This window comes from Ricinus communis, chromosome 10, assembly GCF_019578655.1.
Source record: "Ricinus communis isolate WT05 ecotype wild-type chromosome 10, ASM1957865v1, whole genome shotgun sequence".
In the NCBI taxonomy this organism is placed as follows: domain Eukaryota; kingdom Viridiplantae; phylum Streptophyta; class Magnoliopsida; order Malpighiales; family Euphorbiaceae; genus Ricinus; species Ricinus communis.
Genome location: NC_063265.1, coordinates 15,202,854 through 15,230,135, shown reverse-complemented (window position 1 = coordinate 15,230,135; position 27,282 = coordinate 15,202,854). Strand labels below are relative to the sequence as shown.

Genomic DNA, 27,282 nt, shown 5'->3' with positions numbered 1-27,282 from the left:
CAAACCAAGCCACGTGTAGCATGGTACGGAAGGCTTGAGATGTGTTTATAGTCTCCATTTCCCACATGTAAAGGATAAATTTACCTCCTGAATTTCTGTGCAAGGATAGCATATATATTAATTTAAATTTTTTAATAAATAGTTATCCGAATTTATATTTAATGTCATATATATTTAATTATTTATATTTAAAAATTAAATATATATCAAATTTAATAATTTTTTGAACTGGTATCAATGGTCAAATATATTTAATTTAATTTTAAAAAAAATAAAAAACATTAAATTTAGATTTTAATTGAATTATAAAAATTAAAAAATAATATTTATTTCATTAATAACTTTCCGAATTTTAGATTTTGTGTCACCGGATATTGTATTTGAAAATTAATGAATTAAATATATTTTTTTAATTTTATAATTCAATTAAAGTTTTAAAATCTAATATTATTTCATTTTTAAGAAGTTTAAACTGAAAAATTTAAATTGCAAGTAATTGAGCCTTGAACGTAAATTCAGAGAGATATTTACTAAAAGAATTTAAAGTGTATTTGACTCCTTAATCCTAAAACTAATGGCAGACCAAATGGGTTATCAGATTTCAAACAATATGTTAATGAATGAGACTAACAGTCACTTTCTGTCTTCATATGGACAGCTATAAAAATTAACCAGTAGTTTCCTGATGTGAAGGCAGCAAGATGGCAAGATTCTCAAACCAAAACAAAGCTATGTTCAGAGGAGGAATCACAAAGGCTGTTGCAGCTGAAGATATGGTAAGATTCTCAAGACCACTCATGTTCTATGTTTATTTGATTTCATCTTTGGTTTTGGTTTTGGAAGGTCAACTTTTAAGGTCTTTGTCCAAGATATACGTCAGGCCATTTGCAGTTTTGTTTTCAACTTAATAATCCCAATTCTTTAGATATAAAAATAGTAATGAATTATTTTTCTGCCCACCACAAACAAAAGTAATATGCCAGTAGTGACTTTGATAGATTAAAATATTTCTCTATTGTGATTTAGTGGAAGTAGTAGTTAACAATTTCAAGTTGGAAATGGTGTCCTTATATTTTGAGAAATTTGGTCATCATTCACTTCATCTGTAAAAAGTATAGATAAGTCTTCCAATTTTACTCTAAAATATAAGTAGGTAACTAATATTAATTCATAAACCCCACAATTGCAACTTTAATTTTTAATTCAACCTAAATTGAGCTCGAATCTCAATTTTGAACTATTTTTAGAATGTTTACAATTTTTAAGTAAAGTAAAATGAACATTCGGTAATAAATTATATTCTGGGAAATGATTATATGTACCTTTTACTTTTAATTAACATAGGAAAAAAATTACAATTTCTATATGTATTTCACACAAAATTGGATAGAGATCATTTGCTGTGAAAGGCTGTTATATTCTCCGCTGAGGAAAACATAGGGACAAAATCACCATCAAATTGAAGAAACGAGGATCATCACGATGAATCCCATCATTCAAAATCCACATAACATGTGAGAAGCAGATCTTATTTCGTAGATTCTCTCGAATTTCACACAATCTAAACTGATTGCGAGGACTCTCAGCCAAATGGATAGTTCAATGTGCTCATCAGTATCTGACCCTGAAATGTGGATCATCCAAGGCACATTAGCACGGCGTACTTCTTCTGTTCGAACCGGAGTCATTCAAATGAACTACTCTGTCCTTGAATAGTAATTAAAAACATTTACTATTTGGGATAAGGAAATCAAGTATTTGGGTTAAGAAAATTGGGAATTTGAAGTTGCGAACTGCGAACCCATAAGAGCACGGTTTAGCAGTTCCAAAACAATAATCAAAGTGGGGAAGCAGACACTGGAATGGCCTTCATTTTAATGCCATTGCCCGAGAACTACCGATCACCTGTGGACCTCTAGAAATGATTCACTTGCTGTGTTTTACCAGCAAAAGTGGCATCTATTGCATAATCTTAATCCTAACCTTTCCCTTTTAACACACAAATAAAAGATACGGTAAGTTACTCTCTTCTAATGAGGATACAAGCTCGAAATCTTTATCTCAATAATCAGAATAATATATCCAGAAAATCCTCTAATTTCAAAGAAAATTTTATATTCGGCCTTTCGGTTGCATTCACCCATACCGAAGCAATTGAGTTGGTCTATTATATAAAGTTTAGGATAGCGTTATACAAACTTCTACAACAGACAACCTGAAATGGCTCCTCTGCATACCTGAGCAAACAACCTGAAGAGGAATGCACTGATGGGCTCGCAGAGTTGCAACTATAAGCTTTACACCTAATGGCTCACATCATTTTATTTACTAAACACTGTACATTCTTTTCAATTGCATTTACCAAAAGCTGTACAGACCTTTTAACAGTGGTACTAAGCCCAACATCCACCTTGCATCCATGAATGAGCTTTCATTGTGCGTGTCCCCAGACCAAATCAAAACAGCTACCTTCTGAAATGTCGTCACTCATGAACTCTCAAACTGCAGCAAGAGTTGCATTGCGCACTGGTTTACTTGTGTGATCCAACATGTTATACACCGTATAAAGGAAATCGACATGCATTTTCATTATCCTGGATAGGTGGATCTAAATAAGTGTTCAAAACTGAAGTGATAAGTCACAATAGGCCTCCCGCCACTACTTTTTAGACTCTGAATCATGGCCCCTACGAAAAGATTCCACTCGATCGAGTCTAGCTGCTCTCCAAGACAGAAAATTAGTTGATTTAAGTAGCAGGCCCAGGGCTGAAGAGCATGTTGCCCTAATAACTGCATCTGCTGACCGACTCATCTTCCCCACCAACAATCCAAACACCTACATGAAGATAACATCCTTGTGACTATCTTTCATTTGGCTAAGAGACGAGTGATAAAGGGATTTGAGAATAACCTGAGCGTAATAAAGAGCTAAGATGTGCTGATCATCTGAAAGTGATAGCAAGCTGCTTGCCAAATAAATAGCATTTGCTTGTATTACTGGCCAAGGTGCCTCTAAAGCCTGCTTCATCAAGAAAGTAGCAACTCATAATTTTATTGATACAGAAGAAAGTTTAAGCAAATCATAACTTGAAATTAATGTTTATCACTGTTCCATCGAAAAGAAATACATATAGCTATTCAAAAAGTAAGATGTGATCAGGGAGCATAGTAATAAACACCCAAGGAAGAAAAAAATGTACAGATGGCCTGGATGGCCCAGGACTATAAAGTAGTTCATGAACTCAAAAGATTATTTGTTAGAAAAATAAGAAAGGACAAGATGGCCCAGGATACTGACAGAATACACAAGCATAAAGGAGGAAAAAAGAGTCAAGGATTTGTGTAGTTCATTTCACGATCAAGTCAGCAACTCAGCATAGATAATATTCAAAATCAACAATAATAGCTTTTCAGCAGAACTCAAACCTGTATTGCGGATGCCATATAAGTATCAACTCTGGAAGGAAGATGTTGGGAGAACTGCTTAGTGAAGTCCCTTAGAAAGTCCTCATAGTCACTTCTAAAAGAAATACAGAAAGGAGCATTTCTAAGCTATAATGATGCCAAAAAAATCCCTTACACAACTTTGAGAAATTTTATCATCTAAAAAAATTTATGCATACCGATTTTCAGAAGTGAAACAATGAGAATTGAATAGGGCAGCTAATCCTTCCATCTCCACCAAGGGGGCAATACGTTTGAGAGTGTTCTATTTTTAAATATTATGTTAGGTCAAAAAACATTTGCAAAAGCTTGTGCAGAGAACCAATCAAATGAATAGTAATCACTTACTCGGCAAGCTTGTCGCACACTAATATCATCATCATGAAGGTGCAGAACCAAGCGAGGAATGGCAGCATGTATCTGCAGATGACAATTCATAATATATTAATATGGCAGAAATTAAAGAAGAAAAACGAAAATCCCATTGTCTAGTCTCCACTTCACCATGGAAATTGAAAGACAGAACACAGTAAATAATGATATCAAATATTAATCCTTTAAAATTGAGAAGCTTCGCAAACAGAAGAAGGCCAAAAAAGGATGTAACCAAAAGAGTGGAAAGCAACAAGCTCATGCTAGGTTTAGTTAGTGTCACAGGAACCAAAATTTTAAGAAATAATAATACTAATAATGGTAATATTGCTTTTTGCAAACATTTTCTTCTGGTTGCATCAGAATAAATTGTATAATCTTCAAATGCAGGTGCAGACTTGACGGTCACAAATTTCCAAAGAGTTTTACTTTAATCCTTCTTAAATAATAGTCTCATGCTACTGAACTTCAAAGCAATTAACTTTGCTTGCAACTTTGGGAGGTATAATGGTGCTAGATCATTTCAAAATATTTTAACAGTTTGTATGATAAAACATAAAAATTTAAAGTAGAACTGAAATAAATCAAGATGACATAGCATTTCCTTGAAAAATATGAGGCTGTCAGAATGAAGAAATGGTGGTCCGATGACATGGTGACATGGACTCATAGTTTGTAAAACACATTTTTGTTGAAATAAGAGATCGTATAATTAATCATTTCCCAGTTCACAGTCAATTATAGACCTGCTCTAGAAATATTTCGTGCTGTGTTCCAGCTCCATAGCTGCTTAGAGCTCCAAATGCAGCAAAGGCAGTGGCTCGAATCTTTGTGTTCATGCATATCTGTTTCAAACAAGAAAGTGGGTGAATCTAATACCAGCTTATCATAAGAAGCACCATCATCTATATTAGATGTGGTATAGTAATTATAGAAAAAGTAAACAACCAAGGAAACAAATAGCCACTTAGTAACAAAATTGTCGTTTCATCAAAAGAATTAGACATCTGGTTAAGTCAATGAAACAAATGAGGTTTCAGAATCACATAAGGAACCCCCACAAAATGGCTGCTACAGCTTGTGTTACTTGCATGTAGCCACTGTAATACCTTAAAACTAGCCGGATTCCCTTTATGTTTCTTTTCTTCTTAGCAGCCCCTTTCCCCACTACCAGCTCATTTGTTTCAGATTTTTAAGTACCAAAAACCACATTATCAAGTGCACTTCAGAACGCATCTTCTCCAGTTGCATGCATTCACTCAATTGCATGTGTTTAGATAGTAAATATAAAATGAATTTTCATTATTGCAAAAGAGATGATGAAATGAAATGTCTTTAACAAACTATGCCAAAAGCAAAGAAACATACTTGGAGATTGCGGAGCCTGACAGAAAGATTCAGCAAAATAGGGTCTACCGCATCATTGGGTGATGACTCGAGCACCTAAAGGGAGGAATTAAACATAAAATGTGAGAAAAACAACTCAATCCAGTATCTATAGACAAGAAAAATAAATGAAAAGTAGAGAAAGCAGATGGATAGATCACCGTCAGTAAGCATGAAACAGCTGTTAATTGCACAGATTCATCTGAATCATCAAGCAATGCCACTATTACACTGAGTATTTGAGTTGTGTACTGACAAATGTGGATAGATGGTATCTGCCAAATCAGATAAAATTTACAAGAAATATGAACCTTGATTTGGAACTCTTAAGTAAGCAAAACCATACACCTCCAATACAACAGTGCAAAGTAAATTAGCCTTTTTGATACCGAACTTCATTCAGGACTTTCCTCCATGTCTATTTGAAGATTATGTAACACATTTCTTTTTGCATCAAATATTCCAAGACAAACTCTTTCAGCCAACCAACTTACATATTTAAAACAAAGCAAGAAGAATGATGTACCGGACAATTCAATACTATCCATATAGAAATTCCATGTACAAATCCATAATTATAAATTCTTTTAGTGTTTCAAATTCTTTTATGCTCGATCCCTCTATTCCACATATCAGAAAACGACAACAATATTATAATATATATACAAGAAAGACATTCATAGTTGGTATAGATGCTTTTACCTGTACTAGCCCTCTTAAACAAAGGCATCTGACAGTTGGAGACTCATCAGACACATGTCGACATAATGCTTCAACCATCTCATCCAACAAGGAAGTAAACCCACCGCTGCAATGTCATAAGAGTATGGGAACTTGACATTTAATATAAGCTATAAAACCACCAAAAACAGTTAAGCCAAGTACTAATTAAGTTGGTAAAATAAGCATCGGAGTTTTGTTAACCAAAGAACAGAGTACAGAGTTTGGATACTCGCATAAACAAAGCACTAGGGTAGAATCATTTTACTTTTAAATCAAGAAATTATCCAGTCATAGTAAGTTGGACTTTTTCTGAGAACAAAAAAAGAAAATAGAAACATTAAGGCAGTACATGGCTGCTCAAAGGCCATTCCTAATGTCGCTCCATGGCAGGATATAAGAAATTGCACCAAGGACATATAACTGGAACCACAAGTTTGACAACAAGCAACCAACATTATTTGTTTTATTAGCAAAAGAGAAGACCACAAGTCAAGGATAAAGAATTCACCAATGAATTTCAATATACAACAACTAACAAGAACATAAAGGACAAACTAGAAAAAGTAATACCCTCCAATGAAGTTCAAAAATGATTAAAGAAGCCACCATCCACACAAAAAGGACATCAACAAGATGCTTTGGAGTTTGGAAGCATAAGCCCTCGTGAAGACTTGAAGACAAAATTTAATAGGTGAAAAAGAAATGCATTTCTCTCCATCCAAAGACTATAATGCAACAGAAGTACAACTCCAAAGAATTGCCACTAAACCTCTCCATTATAAACTAAGAGTTTATACTCAACTTTTCCGGAAATCTGTAAATGCTGACATGTATAATTGGGAATTTAGAAATGCAATAAGATATTTCAAAACATCACAATTGCAGTGACTCCAGAAAGATGGTAGAAATTGCTTATCAAAAGTTCATTCAACAAAAGGATTACGAGTCTGAAAAGATTGTTTTCCCTGAATAAGAACTTATATCAAAAACTCAATTATCAAAATTAATATCAGAGCTGCACATAGAGTTCATCTGGACTAGCATGCACTACTATCAAAATCTATAAAACTCAAATTCAGAAGTTTGGAGAGGAGACAGGGATGTAGTGATTTCAGAAAAAGGGGATCACAAGAAAGTGATAAATACAACTTAAGTGGTCACAAGAACTGAATAAGTTGAAGATAAGTTATTTTTTCTTCCTAAGCTTTTGAAAAGTGTTTATACAGCATTGACAATATCAACTAAAGTACTGATTGTCAATCCTAGTAGAGTCTGGATGGTGCATCAGAGGGATATCGCTGCTACTAGAGACCTTTAATGAAGTAATATACCCAAAGAATAAGAGAGATATACCATTCAATCAATAGAATAGTACAAAGTTTATATAGTGCAAGACACATGATACATGAAAAGCAAACAAGTTAATAAAAACGGATAGTGAAAGTTCAAGATGTAATCATTTGAAGGCAGAGCATACTTTACATACCTATAGCGGACAAACTCTGACAATGATGCAGCTGCAGCCTCCCTTTGAAAGCTTTGGTGTCGGTTTAAGGATTTAGTTAAGATTAGAGAAATAGTTTGAACCTGAACATACCAGCCAAGAATGCGAAATTGCAATGTAAAACCTGAACAATAAAAAAGTATGGCAGATGCATTTTGTGAAAATTAAAAGGGCAAATTTGGTAGTGCCGCCATATCAGGACTATGAGCATCACTTTCCAGATACCAGTAGTTCAAGAAAAAAGGAAATGACTATTGCAATATACTTTCAACCAATGTTAATTATAGCTGTTGCAGTCTGCACTAAAGCTTCAACTATTAACTTTTGGGGTTAAAATAGAAACAACCTTGTAAAGATAAGGCACAGAATATTTCTAATCCAAAGCTTTTGCCCAAGTTGCATATTCTACATGAAACTTACATAAAACATATTTTAGAAATAATTGTTTTCCTTTTGCACATTTCAAAAGTTTATGGCAGTCATTGTGTTATCAAACCGTGTACCATTTCATCAGCAGCTAAGAGTTCTACTATTCCTAATATTCAAGAAACAAAGAACCCAAAAGTAGAGAAGCATAGAAATACTGAAAAGAAAAGAAAAGAAAGAGGAAGGAAAAAGCACTTAAAAATTTTCAGCTCACAAACTACCTCTTTTGGTCTTTTTATTGAAATGTTGCCTGCTACACCTCCAATAAGAGTGATCCACTTCACCTTTTCATTTTGCTCTCCATCTCTAGCCAAAATCTGTATAGAACATGTCATTTTCTTTTTATTTTTCTATTATTTGATTAATATTCCAAATCCTTATCATCAGAGAGTGCAAATTCTAAGAGATCAAAAGCGCACGCCTATACGTCTGCATACCTTTCCCATTTCAAGGTCCCCTACACATTCACAGAAGGCCTGAAATGCAGTTAGAAGAGCACTGCACAGAAAGGAAAAAAGAATAACAATTTTTAGCACACACTCAAAAAACCTGGTAAATATGGTAGTTGCATTTTATGAAAATTAAAAAGGGCATATCTATTATACACTGACCGTAGTGGCTCGTGCCGACCAGAACTAGCTAGACCATGACAACTTCCAAATTGCAGTATAAGTGCAGCAAGAACAGAGGCATAGTTTTGCTCCACAGCTTTCTTTCCAACTTTACCACCACCTCTGCAATTATGCGAAAGATTACATAAGTTGACTGTAAAGAGAAGCTAGTTCTAACAAATGCAAATATAGATAAACCTGAAGAAGGCAGTGAGAGCCAGCACAGCAGCTTGTAAGATGTCATCCTCTATCTGGCCATCAGCAAAGTGGCTAGAGCTGTCTCCTTTCTCCAAATCACCCTTAATGACAGGAGACTGGTTAAGGACAGATGTCAGATGCTCCAGGAATTGGAAAGAAAGCACTATATGTTGAGAGAAGGCCTACAAAATGTTCCAAGAGACTTAAATAGCATAATCAATATAAAAATTCTGTGATAATTAGAAGAACAAAAAAATATTCTTATATTAGTACAAAACCTTTGAATTAAAATAGAATTAAAACCACAAAATTTCCTTACTGAAAGAGCAAAAACATCATAGCTTAAAATCAGATACTCACATAGAATGCTTCCTGCATTGGCCAGCCACCTCGCAGTCTAGAAATATCCTTTGTGACTATATCCCTTGCAGCAGTGGCCAATACTTCATCAAAGACAATTTTTGGACTAGTACTTTCAGCTAGAGAAGAAATCTTTTAAGGGTTAAGGAAATTATATGCATTAAATAAATGAAGAAGAAGATGAAGAAGAGGAGAAAAAATTCAAAAACTAATACTGCTAAAAGTAAACAGGCCAAAAAACAAATGAAAAAGAAGATACAGCTCCAAGAGTCTCCAAACGCAAATGCTTCTCAGTTACATGAACCACAGCAGAGAGCAATGATTGGGTTGTCCTGTAGACATTGGCATAATTCCGTCAAATAAGAAATACAGAAATTTATGGGGCCTTCAATTTTAACTAAAAGAGTAACAGGATATGTTTTAGATTTTGACAACCAAAAACACTCCGCCAAAAAAGAACCTAATCAGAAACAATTTACTCTCTTAGCTTAATTCTTCCTTCCATTAAAATGTCTGCTGGCAAGCCTAGTTAATACTCTTTCAGATTTACTTCTGTCATTACAGAGTGGCATACAAAGTGGGTAACTAGTCAAGTTTACAGTGCAGATGAATTCATGAACATAACAAGTGCATGTCCCCTTCAAAAGTTCAATTTGCTATTGTAGAGTAAATGGGCCCTTCAGTTCCCCACAAAAGAGATTGTAGAAGGGTGGTCTAGCACATCAGAATGATCTTCTTCACTAATTACAGAGAGGGGCAGAAGAAAAGATTGAGAAAAAACAATCATAATAAGAGGCAAGGAAAGATCAGGTGTGGACTGGAACTAAGTTAAAATTCTTTTATCGTGTGAAAGACCTTGAAACATCAGTTTCGCTCAGCTCCTTCCCCCTCTTTGAAACAAACTCAATAACAGCTTGAATGGCCCCTTCAGCTGATGGCTTAATCTTATCACATATAGCTCCGGTGCAACCGTGCAGGGTGACTACAAGCTGCAAGAAAGCACCAAAAACAAAATGATGCTCCAACAAATCATAAACTAATTCAATCTTTTTTTTACTTTTCTAGAAAATATAGTCTACCTCATTCTTTGTCAATAAAACACAGACGGATGAAATAATTCTGTTGAAAACCTCAGATGGATCAATAGAAGCATCCTGAAGATACAAAAACAAAGGAACTTAAAAAAAAGGTTCCACATTCACTTTCACTGCTTCAAATTACAGGAGTTGCAGAAAATAGGGACAATGTAGAAATACAGCAAATGGGTAGAACTTTACACTTCTCAACATGGCTATAACGTCCTCAAGGGAGGATAAAGCACTGTACAGCAATTCCATATCCACACCAAAGCTAGACCCTCCAGGCTTTGGAAGTGAAAGAGAGATGCTGAAGAGTTTATCAAGAATCTGGCGAACGAGGAAACATGAGTTGTTAATTTTCTAACTAAATAAGTTTTAAAGGAAATATTTCCAAGTCTACAGCCTCAAAAACATTAACTTAGTAATTCACCACATTATACCAACCAACATTGCAAACAACTATTAGTCAATCTATGCCATACCTGGGCAGAAACTTTCCTAACTTCAGAATTAGTGTCTGCACAGCGTGGAAGATACATAAAGATTCTCTCTCCCAAACAGAGGGCTTCACGACTTGGCAATACAAATGCCGCTGGTATTCAAACAAGAAAAGCAGCATAAGTAAAACATAGCAGACATTTGGGATCTCTCCAGGAAATAATATTACATGGTAAGTTGGAAAAGTTGCTGTGCAGTGTGCGATCAATTTGCTTGCTGTGCGTGCAGTTGCCATGGCAACCAAATGCACAATATCCACTGACACAAAGCATCCGAAACTTGATAAGCATCTCATGCACTGCAAGACAACCTCTTCTCCTTTGATACTCAACTGGTGAAGAAACATAATGATCTATTTGTCTCAAAATATGCAAAAGCTGCTCTGCTCGACTTCTTCCATCCTCTCCACTAATTTTAAACAAAATTCTAGTTAGAGTAGGAATATGCACAAACTTTATTCCATGAATGTTTATGCATACACCAACCATCACATGTAAGGCAATATATGAGCATAAGAAATAAATGATACCAGACACATCAGTTTTATGCAGACCATATTGTATAATTGCAAAATTTTTTCCCAACTCCAATATTTACAATGACGTTTTGCTCCAATCATTAGAAGAAAAGGTAGGTAATCACTAACATGATTTAGCATAAGACTAAAACTTTGACAATATCCAGTGATATAAATGTCAAGAATTGTTCAGAATGAAAGAACTTGAGTCAAACTAGTTACAGAAAAAAGGAATGAGTTCCAAGGAATAGGAATATAGAAAAGCTCAAACCTCCTGATTTAACACTACCTTGTCAGAAGAATCGCACATAAGAGAGTAATAAGGTTGTCTATAAGGGGATTGACAACATCCACTGGTTCATTTGGCAGAGCAAAGAATCCCAAGGTTGCCTGTCAAAAATATCAAAAAACTAACCAGACTGATACAAGTGATTATGGAACATTAAATTCACCAGTCATATTTAACCACCATTCGAAACATGTACCTTCATAACATGATTTCTAGTTTCAATTGTCAGCTTTGGTTCCACGGAGACCAACGTAGTACAAGCACTTAAAGCCAGCGCCTGCAGAAACAGCCATGAAAAGCGAATGAGTCAAAAAACAATATATATCTAATATAGAAATAACATCAAATATGTTGCTAAACCGATAGAATGTTTCAAAGACCTGGGTATGTAAAAGTTCAAGACTGGAATCAGCAAAATCATCATTATCATCTCTGCCCATCAAAGTTAATATATAGTCGAGCAACTGGTCTCTTCTTTTAAGTGGAAATGATGCACCATTTTCCGCAGCATTAATGACAGCACGACCTGCATCAGCAACAGTACATTATAGCTATCATCTTCACAAGACTGAGTATGATAACAAATACTATTCCCATCATTTTTCAATAGCAATTGAATGTCAGCTACTTCTGCAGGATGGAATACCAAAATGTGAGACCCTCGGCCAAGAAAAATATTAGCCCACCTGTATTTGATCTTTAATATTCTGCTGAGGAGAGAATGTTAAACACATTCAAAAGACGAAACATGATGATGAGCAAAAAGTATCAAAACGCTTCCAATTGTTTTTTCCTTTTTTCTTTCTGGGACAATTATATGGATTTTTATCGCTACCTATGAAAAACAAAACCTTTTTTTTCTTGAACAATCATATGGGTTTTTGTCACTTCCCATAAACAACAAACTCTTATTCATGCTACTTAATGATTTGAAGACACAAAAAAATTGAAATCTAAAATATTGTATAAACTAGGGAGTTGAAACTGTAACCATATGAGGGTTTTGATAAGAACATGTATAGCCTTTAATCTAACTGCTTCACAGAGAATATTGCAATTGACTTGCTGCTTGCGTAATTGTTATGTGGTTTCTATCTGAAGAGATGAGCATCTGATCAACGCCAAGTGCGTACTACCAAACCCTTCCAAATCTAGCCTGTCTGTCGGTTTAAAATAAAGAAAGAATGCAGCAGGTACAAGATAATCCAACTTCAGTAAAATAGCAGGAGAAATAAGGGAACTCACTAAAAGAATGCAACTTGTACCTAAAAGGTTCATTACATTACTGGTTTAAAAGTGAATATGCCTCAAGTCATTCATTCAACATTCTCAAAGAAAGCATGATATGCCCACTCCTAACTTCCTCAGGCCAAAGAGGGAAAGAGGGAAGAGATGTGTGATTAGGAAAAGGACTTGAATCAATGGTACAACTTTTTTTCCTTATGAGATCTAAAATTGAATAATATTATTGTCTTCAAATGGGAGATGAAAAGGAATGAGAATCTTCATTAACAAATTTTAGACTTCTGTGTCCAGCCAAACAAATTATAGAGTAGTTTAAGAATGAATCCCAGGTAGACATAGCCCAACGCTTCTCCACAGTTCACACCCTTATAGGTTACTTCAACCCTATAAGAGAGTACCTATATTATGAATCTAGACCATTTTACAGGATAATGGCCAGCCAATCTATATAGAAACAAGCATAAGATTCCAAAATGCCAGGAAGGAACTAACCTAATATCCTAAGTTGTCAAACGTAAAATAACAAAAATTACCATAAATTAATCCAAATTAGTCTGTGAAAATAAAATACCTACCATTCAGGGAAAAAGAAAAGGAGATTTTCATATATCAATGGTCAAGAAATATATCAATGAAGCGTGTGCTAAAAGAAAAACTTATACAGCCAGTTTTAATCAACAGCAAAAACAAACCTAGTAAATCAATGGCAGTGATTACAGCCTGCTTTGCTGTATGGTGTCGTACATGAAGAAGCCGTGAGAGCATATTAGTCCCCTGCAACAGAGCAATAAAGAATTAACCTATCTAGCATATAATAAAATCCACAACTGGTAAAAGGGTGAAAATGACAACACCAATCAGAACATATATCCAGCAAACCTTACAATACAGTCTACAGACCATAATTATCATAATATGGTATTGGATTTATATATTCATTAATGTCATTCAGAGTTATTAGCTGGCATCTTGAGATAAATCAGGTAAAAGAGCCTTTCTCAAAGTTTTTCAGACATTTCAAGTTCCAAGTTTCCAGATAAAAAAAAACTTAATGGAAAAGAACAAAAACAAATCATGAAAGGCATCAGTATCATCTTAAACTCCATTTCCAATTTACATCGAACACTATGATAAATTAACAGGGAATATTTATAGTTATCAGCCCATGCATAGCTTTAGACTGTGAATTACTAGAGTAAATGCCAACTAAATTTCATGCCTTTAGATTTGAAATGGCACAGGGATGAGATGGAGTTGGGGCATATCTTAAGTTCAAGTCTCATTACACAAAAGAAAAATAGTTCACTGCATAAGCAACTCCTCAATGTTATACGGTATGGTCCTCCCCTTTCCAAAACTCAACACTTCAATCCTTGACTTTCCAGAAATTTATTTTTTTTATCCTTGTATAGTTAAAGCTGACAAGTTTGAGCTAAAATTATATCCCTTTGGACCCAGTTTCAAACAATAATGGACCAAAGTGGTGACTTTTCAAAAAGAGAGGACCACGGTATGCATAGATATATCCTCTTAGAGGGCTTCTAACACTTAACAAAAAAGAAAGAAAAATAAAAACCAACAAAATTAACTAAAAGCTTGAATTTAAATTATACATAACCATCCAAGTCATCCTAACATCAAATTCATAACCTTTAAGCTTTAGCCCAATGGCCTAGGGACAAGGTGTTGGAGCATCTCAAGTTCAGCTCTCACCATCAATGAATATCACTAGCTAAAGCGAACAAAAACTTCAAGTTCAGAAGTCCTATTCAACTAACTAAACCTGGCAAAATGGATGCTGCATGCATGCATAGACGCTCTGTTAAATCCTCCAATTGCCCACTGAATATGATATTATTAAACATTAGACAAACGTAATCTGCGTTATGAGATTCTAATCTTGCACATTAGTAACAATATTTTCATCCCAACCTTTTCACAGATTGCTGGCCAAAAGAGAAAAGCCATCATGAAGTAATATCATACATGTGCTAATTTCCCTATAAAGACGATATGAGGAAACTTTGGCAGACAAGGAACTTTGACTAAAATGTTTGCTTGAACAAGTTCCATTTTAGTAAGAAAATGTCTAATAGTAAGCTAACGAGTACCCAAAAAATAGATCTTTGTTTCATGTTCAAACAAAGGACGCACATAAATCATTAAGAAAACTAGCATCCAACATGCTTTAGCCTCACCAACTCTTACTCATCAATCTCTTGCAAAGTCATTATCACCTCGCCTAAAGAGAGTAAAACAAAATTCCTTAATCCTCAGGAAAAATTGTGAATATATATACATTCTTTGCAAAGTCGTACTTGATGATAACCCAATACACAGCTTGATAATTATTCACGACAAAATGAAATGTAGTTAACCAATGAAGCCTATAAAATTGGTGTTTCTCAGGTTAAGGTGCTTATTTTTTTTATAACACTAGCAGGTGTTTAAACCCAGCAAGAAAGATATTCAAAAGTAAACAGAAGCAAAAAGGAAAGCTTACAACTAATGCATCTATCCGTGCTTCAATAACTGTAGATGGAGCATATCTTGCAGCATATCCATACATCAGAGCCAAGGCAGCATGTATATCATCAGACTCTTCTGTCTTATAGCTATCAGAGAAAAGAGACAGCAATCTGCAAAAAGGAGAAATTATGAACACATTAAGCATCATTACTAAGAGGTTACATGATAAAATGAAACAAAACCATTTAAATATTGCTTGTCCCCACTTTTACAATAAAGTCTCATTTTAGTACAAACATATATCAAAGACTTTGGGAAGAGGAAATTCATCAGTCTGTCACTCAATTTCTTTATATCCATATGAGACACAATAACGAAAATATGATTATGGCAGAATTCCAGGAGGGAAAATCCCCACAAAGCCCTACACTTCATATTTTCTACATGATGCAGCTACTCTCAATCCTCAAACCTATGCCCTTGCAGATGAGGACTACACCAATTCAAGGAGAATGACCCACTACTAAAGAAGTGTTATATTTATGGTGCTATTAATTTGAACTTCTGAGTTACTTTTTTGAAAGCATTAGCAACTCTAGGATATTCAAATGGAAAAGCTACAATGAGCGATACCACAGACTATTTTAAAAGGAAAAGAAAAATGAGAAGGGATGCATCTATAACTAGATTTAATCTTTTTCAATATGCACATCACATGATGCTTTGGATGAGAGCGTTCAGAGTATCTTTAAAACCTAAAATTACCTCTGAAAAATACTTTGTCCAACATTAGCTAGAATCTCTTTCAGCTTTTCCAACACGGTATCCAAGTGGGAGGCTGCAACCTGGAACAAACAGAAACTATATATAATTTAAAGATGGCAAGACAATGTGCAATCTTTTTGTTGTTCAGGTTTTCCGATCTAGGAGCAAATATTATCGAGAAATGCGAACAACAGACTTACCAACCCCATGGCTTTTGCTAAACCAAGCCTATTGGTTGGAATAGCAATATTAGCCTGCTTATACATCCAGTCAATCTTATTTTGAACATAAGCCCTGTTATCAACTTTTTGTAGAAGCATACCAAGACACCTGCAGTATGAAGGAAGAAACTGCATCTGTAAACAGGTATTCAACAATTCAAGGTTCAGAATTCATTAAGTTGACAGAAGGTGCAAGTTCATGAAGTCATCAAGAAATAAGGTCATAACACTGGCTAAGAGCTAAAATTCAGTTCAGACTTACAAGCCAAGAAACAGACACAAGCAAGCATGTCAAGTTTTTGATGAAGCTGTATGTAATACCAAAATTATAACAGAACATTCCTTTCCAAGCAAGCACTTCCAATATTTTACATCAAAGTATATAGAAGCTCTCACTCTAGAAGCGCCATCTATTCAAATGGTAGTATGGTAAAGAGTTGTATCAACATGTTACATGTTTATCTGATGTGTATCCAATAAAATCAAACAAACTACTGATGCACTTTTCAGATCAATAGATTTTACTTTCAGATGTCAGACATGCTTGAAAAGGATTGTATGTCTATATGAAGTTTCTAAATCAGTGCCTTTTACCAAAAAGTAGGCTTCCTTGTTGAGTTTTCCATCCTACTAAGAACAAGGATTTTCAGAAGTGTTGAAGACACAAGTTCTAAACACAAGTCAAATAATGGAAGAGACATACCTCCCATCCTAATCCAATCACAAGTACAGGCACATTAAACAAAAAAGAAAAGAAAAGAGTAACACCCCTGAGTCAAGCTGAATAATCTCATTTACAGTGTCACGTCACAAAGGTAACCTGGCATATGATGAAAATTTTGGCATTTACAAGTACAAACAACCAGAAGGAAGATAATATCATATTTGCCCCATTTAGTTAAAGCTGCATTTCAATTGAAGGGGTATAAACAATTTTTACCAGAATCATAACTACTGATGCATAGTTCAGCAAATATTCACAAACTTCCAGAGGATAATAAATAGCAATTTCCTTAACATTCATAAGAATGAGGAGGGAAAGAACATTGCCATATTTCAATGTATTAATACCGGTGAAGAAGTGCAGCATGTTCATCATCTGGTGTATAGAGCTCATATTGATTTGTAAAAGCATTTCCAAGAGAGATCACCCAATCAGTGTCTTGAATCACATCCAATGATTCTGCAAGGAACTATGCACCAAAAAAGAAGTATAGAAAGCCTTTAATTTCATTGTGCATTTGCATTTTACCATGTAAAATATAACTTTCAGAAGCACATGTTCCCAACTATTAAATAAAGCATTCCTGATAAATATACAAGGAATTTATAACGTTTATTAGAAATTAAAGAATCTTACGTTAATTATCATGTCATCCCAGGTCTCTTGGTATGAAGGATCAAGCTTCAAGTCTTCCGTATCGCTAACATATGCCTTCATTTTAGGAATCTAGAGCTTACCAAATAGAACAATCAATTAGATTCTATATACTAATTGTTTTGTATTTCACTTGTGCTTTGAAGTATGGTAGTGAGTAATTGAAAATGAACTTCTAGATCAGAAATCACTTTGCTCATTCAGCAAATGTCCAAGAGCAAATTATAAATATGGAGATCTATAAATAGATCTAAGGATTATTATGATGTCTAGATCTGACCATTACAAATTCAAGAATATGCAGAAGATAAAGCCAGTTTTACCCCATATATTCAAATCCTATTTCTTGTTATTGCATGAATATACTTTAATCCAAAATGTTCATTGGTTTATCAAGATGTTTTTGCTTTCATTGAATTTCCAGGAATTATCACATTTACCACCATGCAACTTTGAATCTAAGCTCATTTATAACTTCATATAGCTTACCTCATCTTGCCAAAACATGTTGATATTCTTTGGTAACAGAGGTGCCAAATAACAAAGGACCTGCAGGGGAAAAAAAGTACAGGCCAAGCAGAGGGTTTTCAGAAATGTCAAAACAAGCAACTGTTTCAATTGTTTTATCCTAAATTATACCCCTTGCACTTATATCTGAATTCTATCTTCCATTTTTATTCATCTAAACATTCCATCAATAACACAGAACTCTTTTGCAATCTAAGGAGTGGGCATTGCATGAAAGGGAAAACAGAAATCCTTAACATAGCTTAACAAGGATGTGAAGAGAAACCAGCCGATCTCCAAACCTATCAATTTAAGAGAACTTTGTTTATCCATCATCTAAAATTGCAATCAAGCATTACATAACAACAGTTCAATGTTATAATAGTTGGTTACATGAAGGGATAGGGAAGCATACTGTCAAAATATGAGTCGCCAGCTGCTCCCTTGCCAGTGGATCATGCAAAAGCACCAGTAAGCGGGCAAACAGCTCCTGCACAAATACACCAAAAGGACAGTTGATTTTTATATTCACATGAATGGCAACAAAGTTAAGATTAACCATATTAAGACATTTGTAAAGATGAACCTCAGGACTAGGAATATCAGGACGAGCTTTGCACTCACTAAGCATACCACCAATATTAGAAGATCTATGTCTGCATAATTCTGAGATGCATCTGCAAACCTGTTAGAGCAGCATATATTATTCAAAGCTGTAAAAGTTACTTCTGAGACAAAATAGATGAACAAATTGGAATATCCACCAGGAACCACCATGAAAAATAAAATGCAGAATGCAACAAGCACATAATAAATGCATGCATTAGACCGACCATTAAAGTCTGAAAGCTTAAGTTATCTCATGTATAATAAGGTAAATTCAGAAAACTGAAGGACATACCGTTGCAACAGCACCAGTATAAATTCGTGGAATGATCATAGTCAACAGAAAGGGCCAAAGAATATACTGCAAAATATTAAGACATGAATCAAACATAAAATTTATTTTCCAACTTAAAAGACCAATGAATTATAAGAATGAAAATCAGCTTTAGCACCACGAATAGAAATCTGTGCCACTATCCAATGAATGTAGAAAAGAAAATACCAATACCTCCATTTCCGGGATTGTAATAGTTAGCAGAAGAAGGCCTTTCTCACAGATTCCTCTTAACTCTATTGGACAAAAACTCCTTAACTTTACCTGAAGGAAACAAGCTCTTAATAACTAAAATAAAAATAAATTGCAAACGACCACATAACCACCACCCCCCCACCCTCTCTCTCTCTCTCTCTCTCTCTCTCTCTAGATTTGGAAAATATCCACTTGAGTCCTCACATGATAATATGATATTCATTTTTCTTCTTTGTTTCGTCATAGTTTTATTTTTTTTCTATTAAATAATCATATGTTAGCCCCTCAGTTTCAACATCAAACAACCTTATTCCCTTAGCTTTTAAATGGAAGGACTTTCTAATCACTAAAACTCAAGGTGCAAGACTCAGAAGTTGTTTCATTTAATAGTTGAAGGAATAAGAGATTGTTATATTATAAGGGTGAAGGACCAAAGTCTAAGAATGACCAAAAAAGGAGCAAACTTAAAAAGAAAAAAAGAAAAAAAAAAAAAAAAAAAAAAAGGGACTCAAAACATCAAATAATAAAAAAAAAAAAAAGAAAGTTATTTACATAGAGAAAAAAAATGATAAGACTAAAGTGTACATTTTGCAAATGTCCTGAGTCCAAAGTTAAAATACCACATTCTAGTCTCAACCTTAATCCATAGATCCTTAAACATGGTTAAGTGATGTCTGAAATATCCACATGGGTAATTCTTGGAACGCAACATTACATGTAAATCTAGATCCATCTAAATATAAAATTTCTTTATTCATCAAGCCAAATCAATACTTAAAATTATCGCATTATATCACTAATAACAACTCAACTCTATAACCCCCAATCAATTTAATTTACTTAAATATATGGAGCTTACTAGACCCAGAGTCTACCTTGGAGTTGTCAGGATCATTTCTTTCCAAATCTGATAGAGCACAATGACGTACAAGGTATTCAATAAACAATTCACCAGATGGACCAACCAAATAGCAATGCGAGGCCATAACAACAATCAACTACCAACAAAGCAAACAGAATCACAAACTTGGAAGAATGAACTGGCAGTGTTCAATGAACACTTCTAGAACTATAAAAAGTAGTAGTCCACCACATCTTACAAGTCATTACATACCTCTGACAAAGCCCTTCTGACACCTAAGTTTTGCTCATCTAGCAAGGACTTTACAACTTCAACTAGTAAAGGCCTTTTATTATGCCAAGCTTCAGATGACCTACATATGAAAACTACACAGGTAAGTTCGCAGAGGACAACAAAGAGTGCGAGTTTCGATTCTCTGAAGTAGAAAAACCTTGGCAACAGATGCTTTAAAACACATAGTGCACCAAACGTTAAAGACTCTTCCTTCAGTCGGCATTTCTGGCAGCAGAACCATATAGTCACATTTGAGAACACGCACAGAACCAGAACATACTGAAGCAAACTTAATTGGAAAAGAAATAGAGCAACAACTGCTTTCTAGCCTGGCTATCCAGTGATTGAAGTTTCCTAAATCATTTAGCACGGAAACTTATACTCACATTGAGAAGAAATGTAAATAAATCATCAGGGTATACCAAGCCAACAGTCAGAAAACAGCGTTGGACTTCATTGTAGGTCTGCAACAAAACAAAAACATAAGAATATGTGAGGAGAAAATAATGGATCCTAATGGCAAACAAAGAAGAGGATTCCAAAACCCTATAGTCAAGTAACAAAACAAATGAGGAAAAGGTTTGTTGTTCAAGATAGATATATGCACCTTCAGTCCCACTGAAAAATCTGACTGCTCTTTGCTATCACTATTGATGCAAACTACCGGAAGAAGTGTTGATAGAATGACCGTGAGATCCTGCATATAGCATGGAAGAGAACTCAACGTCAAATTTGCAATTCATACACCAATAGAACTCTTTCACCAAACAAAAATGGCACCAACAATATATGATTGATCAAAACAGAACAAGACATGACTTTCCAAAGTCAAAAGCTTATGATGAGCAGATGATCTGACATTTTAGATTCTAATTATACAATGTCCACAAAGTCCTCAAAATCCACATACAGACAAAACACTGAATCCCACATTTTGTCAAGTCTAAGCAAATATTTAATAAACATTCCCCATTAATTTAGACATTACTCCTCCAAGCTATAGCCAATCCACATACAGACAAAACACTGAATCCCACATTTTGTCAAGCCTAAAGCAAATATTTAATAAACATTCCCCATTAATTTAGACATTATACTCCAAGCTATAGCCACACTTAACCCAAGTCAATTCAGCCAAGCCCTAAACCAAATCTGGATGAGGGTATAGATTACTTTCCTTGACTACTTTGCTTAGGGCCAGATCTACATAAAGTTCAAATGTTATTAGAATTCCTTCGCCACTTTACAGCAAATAATCTTAACTACACCTCTCATCCTCTTTACTCATAACTGGGATATGCTCAATTTTATGCAACAATAACTAAGCTTATAGTCTATGCTAGTGGAAAAAATCCAAACCCCTCTGAGTAATTCTTTAATAGATGCAACTTCAACCTTTCTATAAGTGAACTCATTCCATTGCGATTCTGTTCTTATTTTGTCTTTGCATTTTCATCTGTGCTATACAAAAGACAAATTGTTTCTTTACCACCCAACATTCACTAACTTACTACTTGATTGAACTCCAACCTTTAGAAGTTCTTTCTCAACTAAGATATTTTCTATAACCACCCAGAACCAACTGCTTCTTCTACCAACTTGTTAACCACATATCTCAAACTTGTAAAATATTTTCCCTACAATCATACTTTTGTTCCTGATCCAATTGCTACTAGATACATTCAGCATTAACTCTTCTCCTATTCATTTTGTTCATTAGTTCCATTCCATGTGCGTAAGTTAGCCAATTCTAGCACTAGCTTCTTTACCTATAACAATCCATTGAGGCCTAGAGGCCCTTGCAATTCCAAATGACTTTGGTATCCCTACCAGGCTTCTATCACCAAAACTTCTCCATTTTCAAATAAGAAGCATCTCCAAAGACATTGAGGAGACATAAGCCGCCTCAATATCATTGAGGAGGAAAGAACATTGAGTCAAAATTAGCTCAAGTTTCATCAATTTATCCTTGAGAAGAATCATACTACTAAGAAATGCACAACCTACAACAAATCATATATATTATGCTTGTTAGTAAACGACACTTTCTGATCACACATATAAATTGATCAGCCCCAAATTCGTCCCCCCTTTTCGGGATATCTGAAAACATTTGTCTACCTCCATTTCTAAGAATACGTATTTTTGCATATTTCTGCAAGCAAGTTCATGTATTGTACTTAACAGAGGCTCTAAACAGATAAGATATAATAATGTAAGGAATATTCAACTATCATAACACTTGAAAAAGAACATTACAAAGTTGATGTTCCGTCAGGAAGTAGAAAATGGAAAGTAACAAAAAAAATTCAGTTAAGGGAGTAGAGGTAACAAGAGAAGCTAACTGAACAGAAAGAACAAAACCTGTGAACACATTACCTCGAAATCAAGCAATGGTGGACCAGTCTCAGACAGTAACGAAGCATTTAAAAGATTGTGAAGACTACATGTTGCAAGAAGGGCAATATCTTGATCCTTTTTGTACCTAAATAACAAAACAGAGAAAAAAGGAAAGCTCAATATAGTCCCATCAATCCCATTTGGAATTTGGATACTTAAAAATATGTGTTTTTTGCTTCAGTAAATTTTTATAATACAAATCTAAATGTATTCTAACAGAGAAAGGGAAAAAATATAGCATGATGGTAAAAAAAAAAAATAAACAGAAAGATTTGTATTATGTATCTTACAATTCCAATATGGTAGGAACAAGCCTTGGTAAAGCTGCCTTTAATTGTGTCCTGGTGATAAGACCAACCATTTGACCTAATGCTTCCACAGAAGATGTGCGGACCTGTCCCAATTCCCAATTTCGAGATTATTTTTTAAGAGAAAAAGGAATACTTCAAATGCTACAGAACCAATAAGAAATGCAATTAACTTCTAAAGCACCCTATCCTAATTCCCAAAAAAATAAATGCAGACGATACAATTACATAACCTGCTACAATTACTAAAAATTAGCAACACACTGGTTTTCAGTCAACCAAGATTTTTCTAGGACAATTCTTCGTTTTAGTCTTTACTTGGTATATAGAAACATTCCACTCAAATAGTTCATCACATGGACAACATAATGTCATTCTAGAACACAAACAGATAGGGGGCAGGTATGCTAGTTCAACTCCTAATTCCTAAAGCATTCTAACTAAGAATATGTGGTCTAAAACATCAAATCCAGAAACATGACCAATCATAATGTCAAAATACCAATAAGTAATCTGCCATTGCTGCAGTTTTATATACAAAAATTCATTCCGCGCGAAAGAAAATGGTCTCCAAAACAAAGGTACATGTTTAATTGCTGCAAAAAGGTATAGTCAAAACGGAGGCAAAAAAAAAAATATTTGAAGAGGAAAAGAAGTCATGGAAGAATAAGGATTTATTTTCATACCTTAAGATCCCGTGAAGTTGCCCAAACTCTCAATAAAAGCTCAAAAGCAGAATTTAGAAATGACCTGCATTAAATTACACACTTTCTTTAGAAACAACCAATTTCGTGGGAATACAATAGAACAGCAGTAAAAATAGGATGTTGATCTTACATGACAGCAGCATCAAGAGGGCATTGTGAAGGGAAATCCACGTTATATTGCCATACAGCCTGGCACCAGCATTTAAATGCTATAAAAGAAAAGCATGTAGCACAAGTGGTTCAGCATTTAAGTAGAATAATCAGAAAAAGATTTGATAAAGATCTACAAAGAAAACCGAAAAGAAGAATACAAGATGTATGTTCTAATTTGGTCTAAGAACTTCAACATAGTTTTGTAGTCAATTTTCCATCAAACTGAAGCACTCCATTCTAGCTGATAGATGTGCATATCACAAGTAACCATCTCATCTCTTAACATAATTGCTCATCCAATTTGATAAAGAAAGAAGAATAATTGTAACTAAAAAGTGGTGCTGTGGAAGTGAACAAAATTCTACATGTTCTATGAAGGACTAAAAGTTAAGAAGAAAATCTAAATCACTTTGCAAATTTCTGTCGAGAACTCATGTGATAGCCATGACAAACTCCACAAGTTCATCTTTCCTTTTAAAAAAAAAGACCCCACACAGAGAGGCCCTCATAATCTTCTGTCATATAAGTTCAACCAGCTTAGGCTCTACACTGAAATTTGACAAAGTTCGTGACTGATCCAAGAAACCAGAATTAAAGCCCAAATGCGTATGTCGCTTTGAGGTTTAAACCAACAGCAAGCATATTTCAAAGATCAAACTACTGAAATTATAATAAAGAGGCACGCAAGAAATTCACCATACCATTTGCAAATATAGGCCGATGAGCATCTCGCAAACTGCCAAGAATAGGTAAAACTCGTGAAAGTACACCTTTCAGTCTTGGTGTAAACTGCAAAGCTTCAATGAATCAAAGTACAACAGACACTTCAGTTTAAGCTTACAGCAGAATAGTACAAAAGCATTTCTAGAAAGATAAACAAAAGGCAGAACAGAAAGGAAGTTAGATGATTAACCATCAGCAGAAGCAAAGTCTGCAAGTATTTGAACCATAGCTGGCAAAGCAGAACTAGCCCCCGATAAATGTGAAAAAATTTCGTCTATCATCTGCCAAATCAAGGTTAGCAAATATTACCAAACCAAGTTATAGAGACTCAACCATGAAATTCAGGAGTAAAGAGAATAATAGCTGAGATCAAGAAGATCTGGTACATATGAGATATGCGGATATTAGGAAAAAAGTCAAAATATTGAATAGCAAAATGCAGAGCAATGATTAAAAAAAAATTGTAGAAGTACTCAATAATAAACTATACAGACACCTCTGTTCAAAAAAAAAAACTATACAGACACCAAGTACATAAAAATATAAAACCACTAGGGGCTAAAGTAGGAAGTAGCACATGCAGGCACAAGCAGAAGTATGTGAACAAGCAAGCATGCATTGAAGCACTCTGCACCAATTAAAATACATAACAAAATAAGAAGAGAAGAAATATGAATTAAAAAAGATAAACAGAAGTTGGAAGTAAGAAACTGTGAGTTGCAACGTAGAAATATATGCAGTGAAGCTGACCAAGAGCAAATCAAACATATAATGTAGCAGACGAACACACAACTAGCAGCTATATGGAAATAGTACCAACTAAACCATGTTATAAGTAGGTAAATAGCAGTTCTAAATTCTTATTGAATTATGAAACTACATTATAAAGTTTTTGGCTTTCTAGTTCTACTAAACCTGAAGCCCACAGCACAAATTCTTCAATTTAAAGATTAACTTGCAAACATTTTGTTCACCATTATTGCCCACCAGAAGGAAAAGAAAAAGTCAATTTTTTTCTTGCAAACTTTTGATTAGTATCCACAATAGTATCTTGTTACAGCTTATCCAGAAACACAAAATTTATTAAAAAAAAAATTTGACTCCGATAACTAATGTCTGTACTGCAGCATTCTTTTCCACTTCTCATTCCATTCACATCTAGCATATGCCAATTGTTGTTAATGCAAAGAAATCACTCATGAAAAAAAAAAAATCAAACTGGAAAAAAGAAAATATGCATCTTTGGTTTCATATATATCTGAGAATTTCTGCTTTAAAGTACCCACTAGGGAGTAACAGAAACACCAAGAGAAGATATCTTACCAGGTCTGGCAAATGCGATCCTATTGAAACAAGCAGACCAGCTGCAGCCCTTTGCCAGTCAGCATTGAGATCCTGCCTCAAAAAGAATGATAACATCAAAATATGTGAGGTTATTCATGAATTGACTGGTTCAAGCAAAGATGCAATTAAGGAAATCAAAAAGAAAAAGCTATCTTTCGGAAAATGCAAATGTGACAGTAAAGATGATCATTTTACTAAATAGTACAAGAGCAATTGTGAAGGCCTTAAAGTTTCTCATATAAGCACAAACAAGCAACTGACACACCAACAACCAAGTAACAGCATACCTATGATCAAAATTTTAAAAGGCCATCCCACCTCATAATGAGTGCAAGAGCCTCACTGATAACATCAACCAAGTATAATTTCCATACGCATATATACCCTGATTGTCGGTGTGCCTCATGATAATATAAATTAACAAAAAGCAAGCACATCATTATCAATTCTCAAACTGTCTAACAACACATGACAACAAAATGCTATATATTAAAAAGGCAAGCACAGGCACCTTAGAGGAGATCATTTCAGAAGTAGCAATTTTAGCAAGCTTAGCCATATAAGAAGGATCAACATATCTCTTATCCAATGCTTTAACTCCTATTGCCATTACTTGAAAAACCCCGGCCATATTCCCAAACCTCTGCAATACAAATTTAAGAAGAAAAAAAACACCTTCAAATACAATTTAATTCAAATTCAAAAAGAGAAAGAGTAATAGCAAAAGTAGCAGCAATAGTACTCGTCGTCCTCCTCTAGAAACCGCGGAGCAACAATCAAGCACCAAAAGCGGATTCCTACAAATTCAGCATTCATTAAACAGAATAATTCAACAGAAACGCGAATGGATATAATAGAGGAAAGAGAGTTTGGTAATTATACAAGGAGGAGAGTTCTTTAAGAGAGGCCATGGAAGCTTGACGAACAATGAGAGATTCATCGGCGAGAGAAGATACCAGAACCTGAACCGCGTCTGTAAACCAAAAACAAAAAAACAGTACAAAAACGACGTGATCAAACAAAAATGTATTCAATTTCAACGTTGTCGCATGGAGAAATTATAAAAAAAAAAAAAAAAAAAAAAGTGAGATTGGAAAGGTTACCTGGAGCGGGAATTGAGGTTCCGAGTCCAGAGCTAGAAGAAGCCATTGATAAGACTTGGAGAAGAGAAACACAGATCAAAACAAATAAAATAGCATCACCACCGGAAGAACAGAGAGAAACATGGAGCTATTAATTTTGATTTTATATATAATATTTGCTTCCTTTTATTTTTTATTTTTTGGTTTAGTTGGCACTTGGCACCTGTAGGTCCATTTTTTTGCTTTTCGTGTCCTGTGCAATGCTGTAATTGTTTATCTAATTTCTTTTTCTTATTATATGTA

General features: G+C 34.6%; 1 protein-coding gene across 3 annotated transcripts; it reads right to left on the bottom strand.

Annotated features, from left to right (window-relative positions):
* Nucleotides 1–2,143: 2,143 nt before the first annotated feature.
* Nucleotides 2,144–27,264, bottom strand: LOC8283959 (protein SHOOT GRAVITROPISM 6). 3 transcript variants are annotated; one of them, XM_015719372.3, is made up of 51 exons: nucleotides 27,001–27,264; nucleotides 26,780–26,870; nucleotides 26,640–26,694; nucleotides 26,409–26,540; nucleotides 25,877–25,948; nucleotides 24,744–24,834; nucleotides 24,532–24,627; nucleotides 23,808–23,886; nucleotides 23,657–23,720; nucleotides 22,953–23,056; nucleotides 22,642–22,747; nucleotides 20,870–20,959; nucleotides 20,649–20,726; nucleotides 20,420–20,487; nucleotides 20,242–20,341; nucleotides 20,003–20,125; nucleotides 19,107–19,196; nucleotides 18,894–18,959; nucleotides 18,579–18,677; nucleotides 18,408–18,482; nucleotides 17,975–18,034; nucleotides 17,468–17,557; nucleotides 17,179–17,300; nucleotides 16,087–16,216; nucleotides 15,887–15,966; nucleotides 15,156–15,291; nucleotides 13,345–13,426; nucleotides 11,788–11,933; nucleotides 11,604–11,684; nucleotides 11,408–11,508; nucleotides 10,771–11,009; nucleotides 10,586–10,695; nucleotides 10,302–10,430; nucleotides 10,104–10,178; nucleotides 9,880–10,013; nucleotides 9,284–9,356; nucleotides 9,025–9,156; nucleotides 8,665–8,846; nucleotides 8,467–8,589; nucleotides 8,293–8,353; nucleotides 8,077–8,172; nucleotides 7,412–7,512; nucleotides 5,905–6,010; nucleotides 5,364–5,477; nucleotides 5,185–5,259; nucleotides 4,563–4,661; nucleotides 3,793–3,864; nucleotides 3,624–3,709; nucleotides 3,427–3,520; nucleotides 2,912–3,019; nucleotides 2,144–2,836 (listed from the first exon to the last, which is right to left on the bottom strand). In XM_015719372.3, exons 1-51 carry the CDS (start codon nucleotides 27,044–27,046, stop codon nucleotides 2,660–2,662), a joined length of 5,139 nt encoding a protein of 1,712 aa, XP_015574858.1. In that variant the 5' UTR covers nucleotides 27,047–27,264; the 3' UTR covers nucleotides 2,144–2,659. The 3 variants fall into 3 exon arrangements, with proteins under 3 accessions (XP_015574858.1, XP_025013165.1, XP_025013167.1); XM_025157397.2 differs by lacking the exons at nucleotides 26,409–26,540; nucleotides 26,640–26,694; nucleotides 26,780–26,870; nucleotides 27,001–27,264 and adding an exon at nucleotides 26,185–26,339; XM_025157399.2 differs by lacking the exons at nucleotides 25,877–25,948; nucleotides 26,409–26,540; nucleotides 26,640–26,694; nucleotides 26,780–26,870; nucleotides 27,001–27,264 and having other exon boundaries at nucleotides 24,532–24,619.
* Between the last annotated feature and the right edge of the window lie 18 nt (nucleotides 27,265–27,282).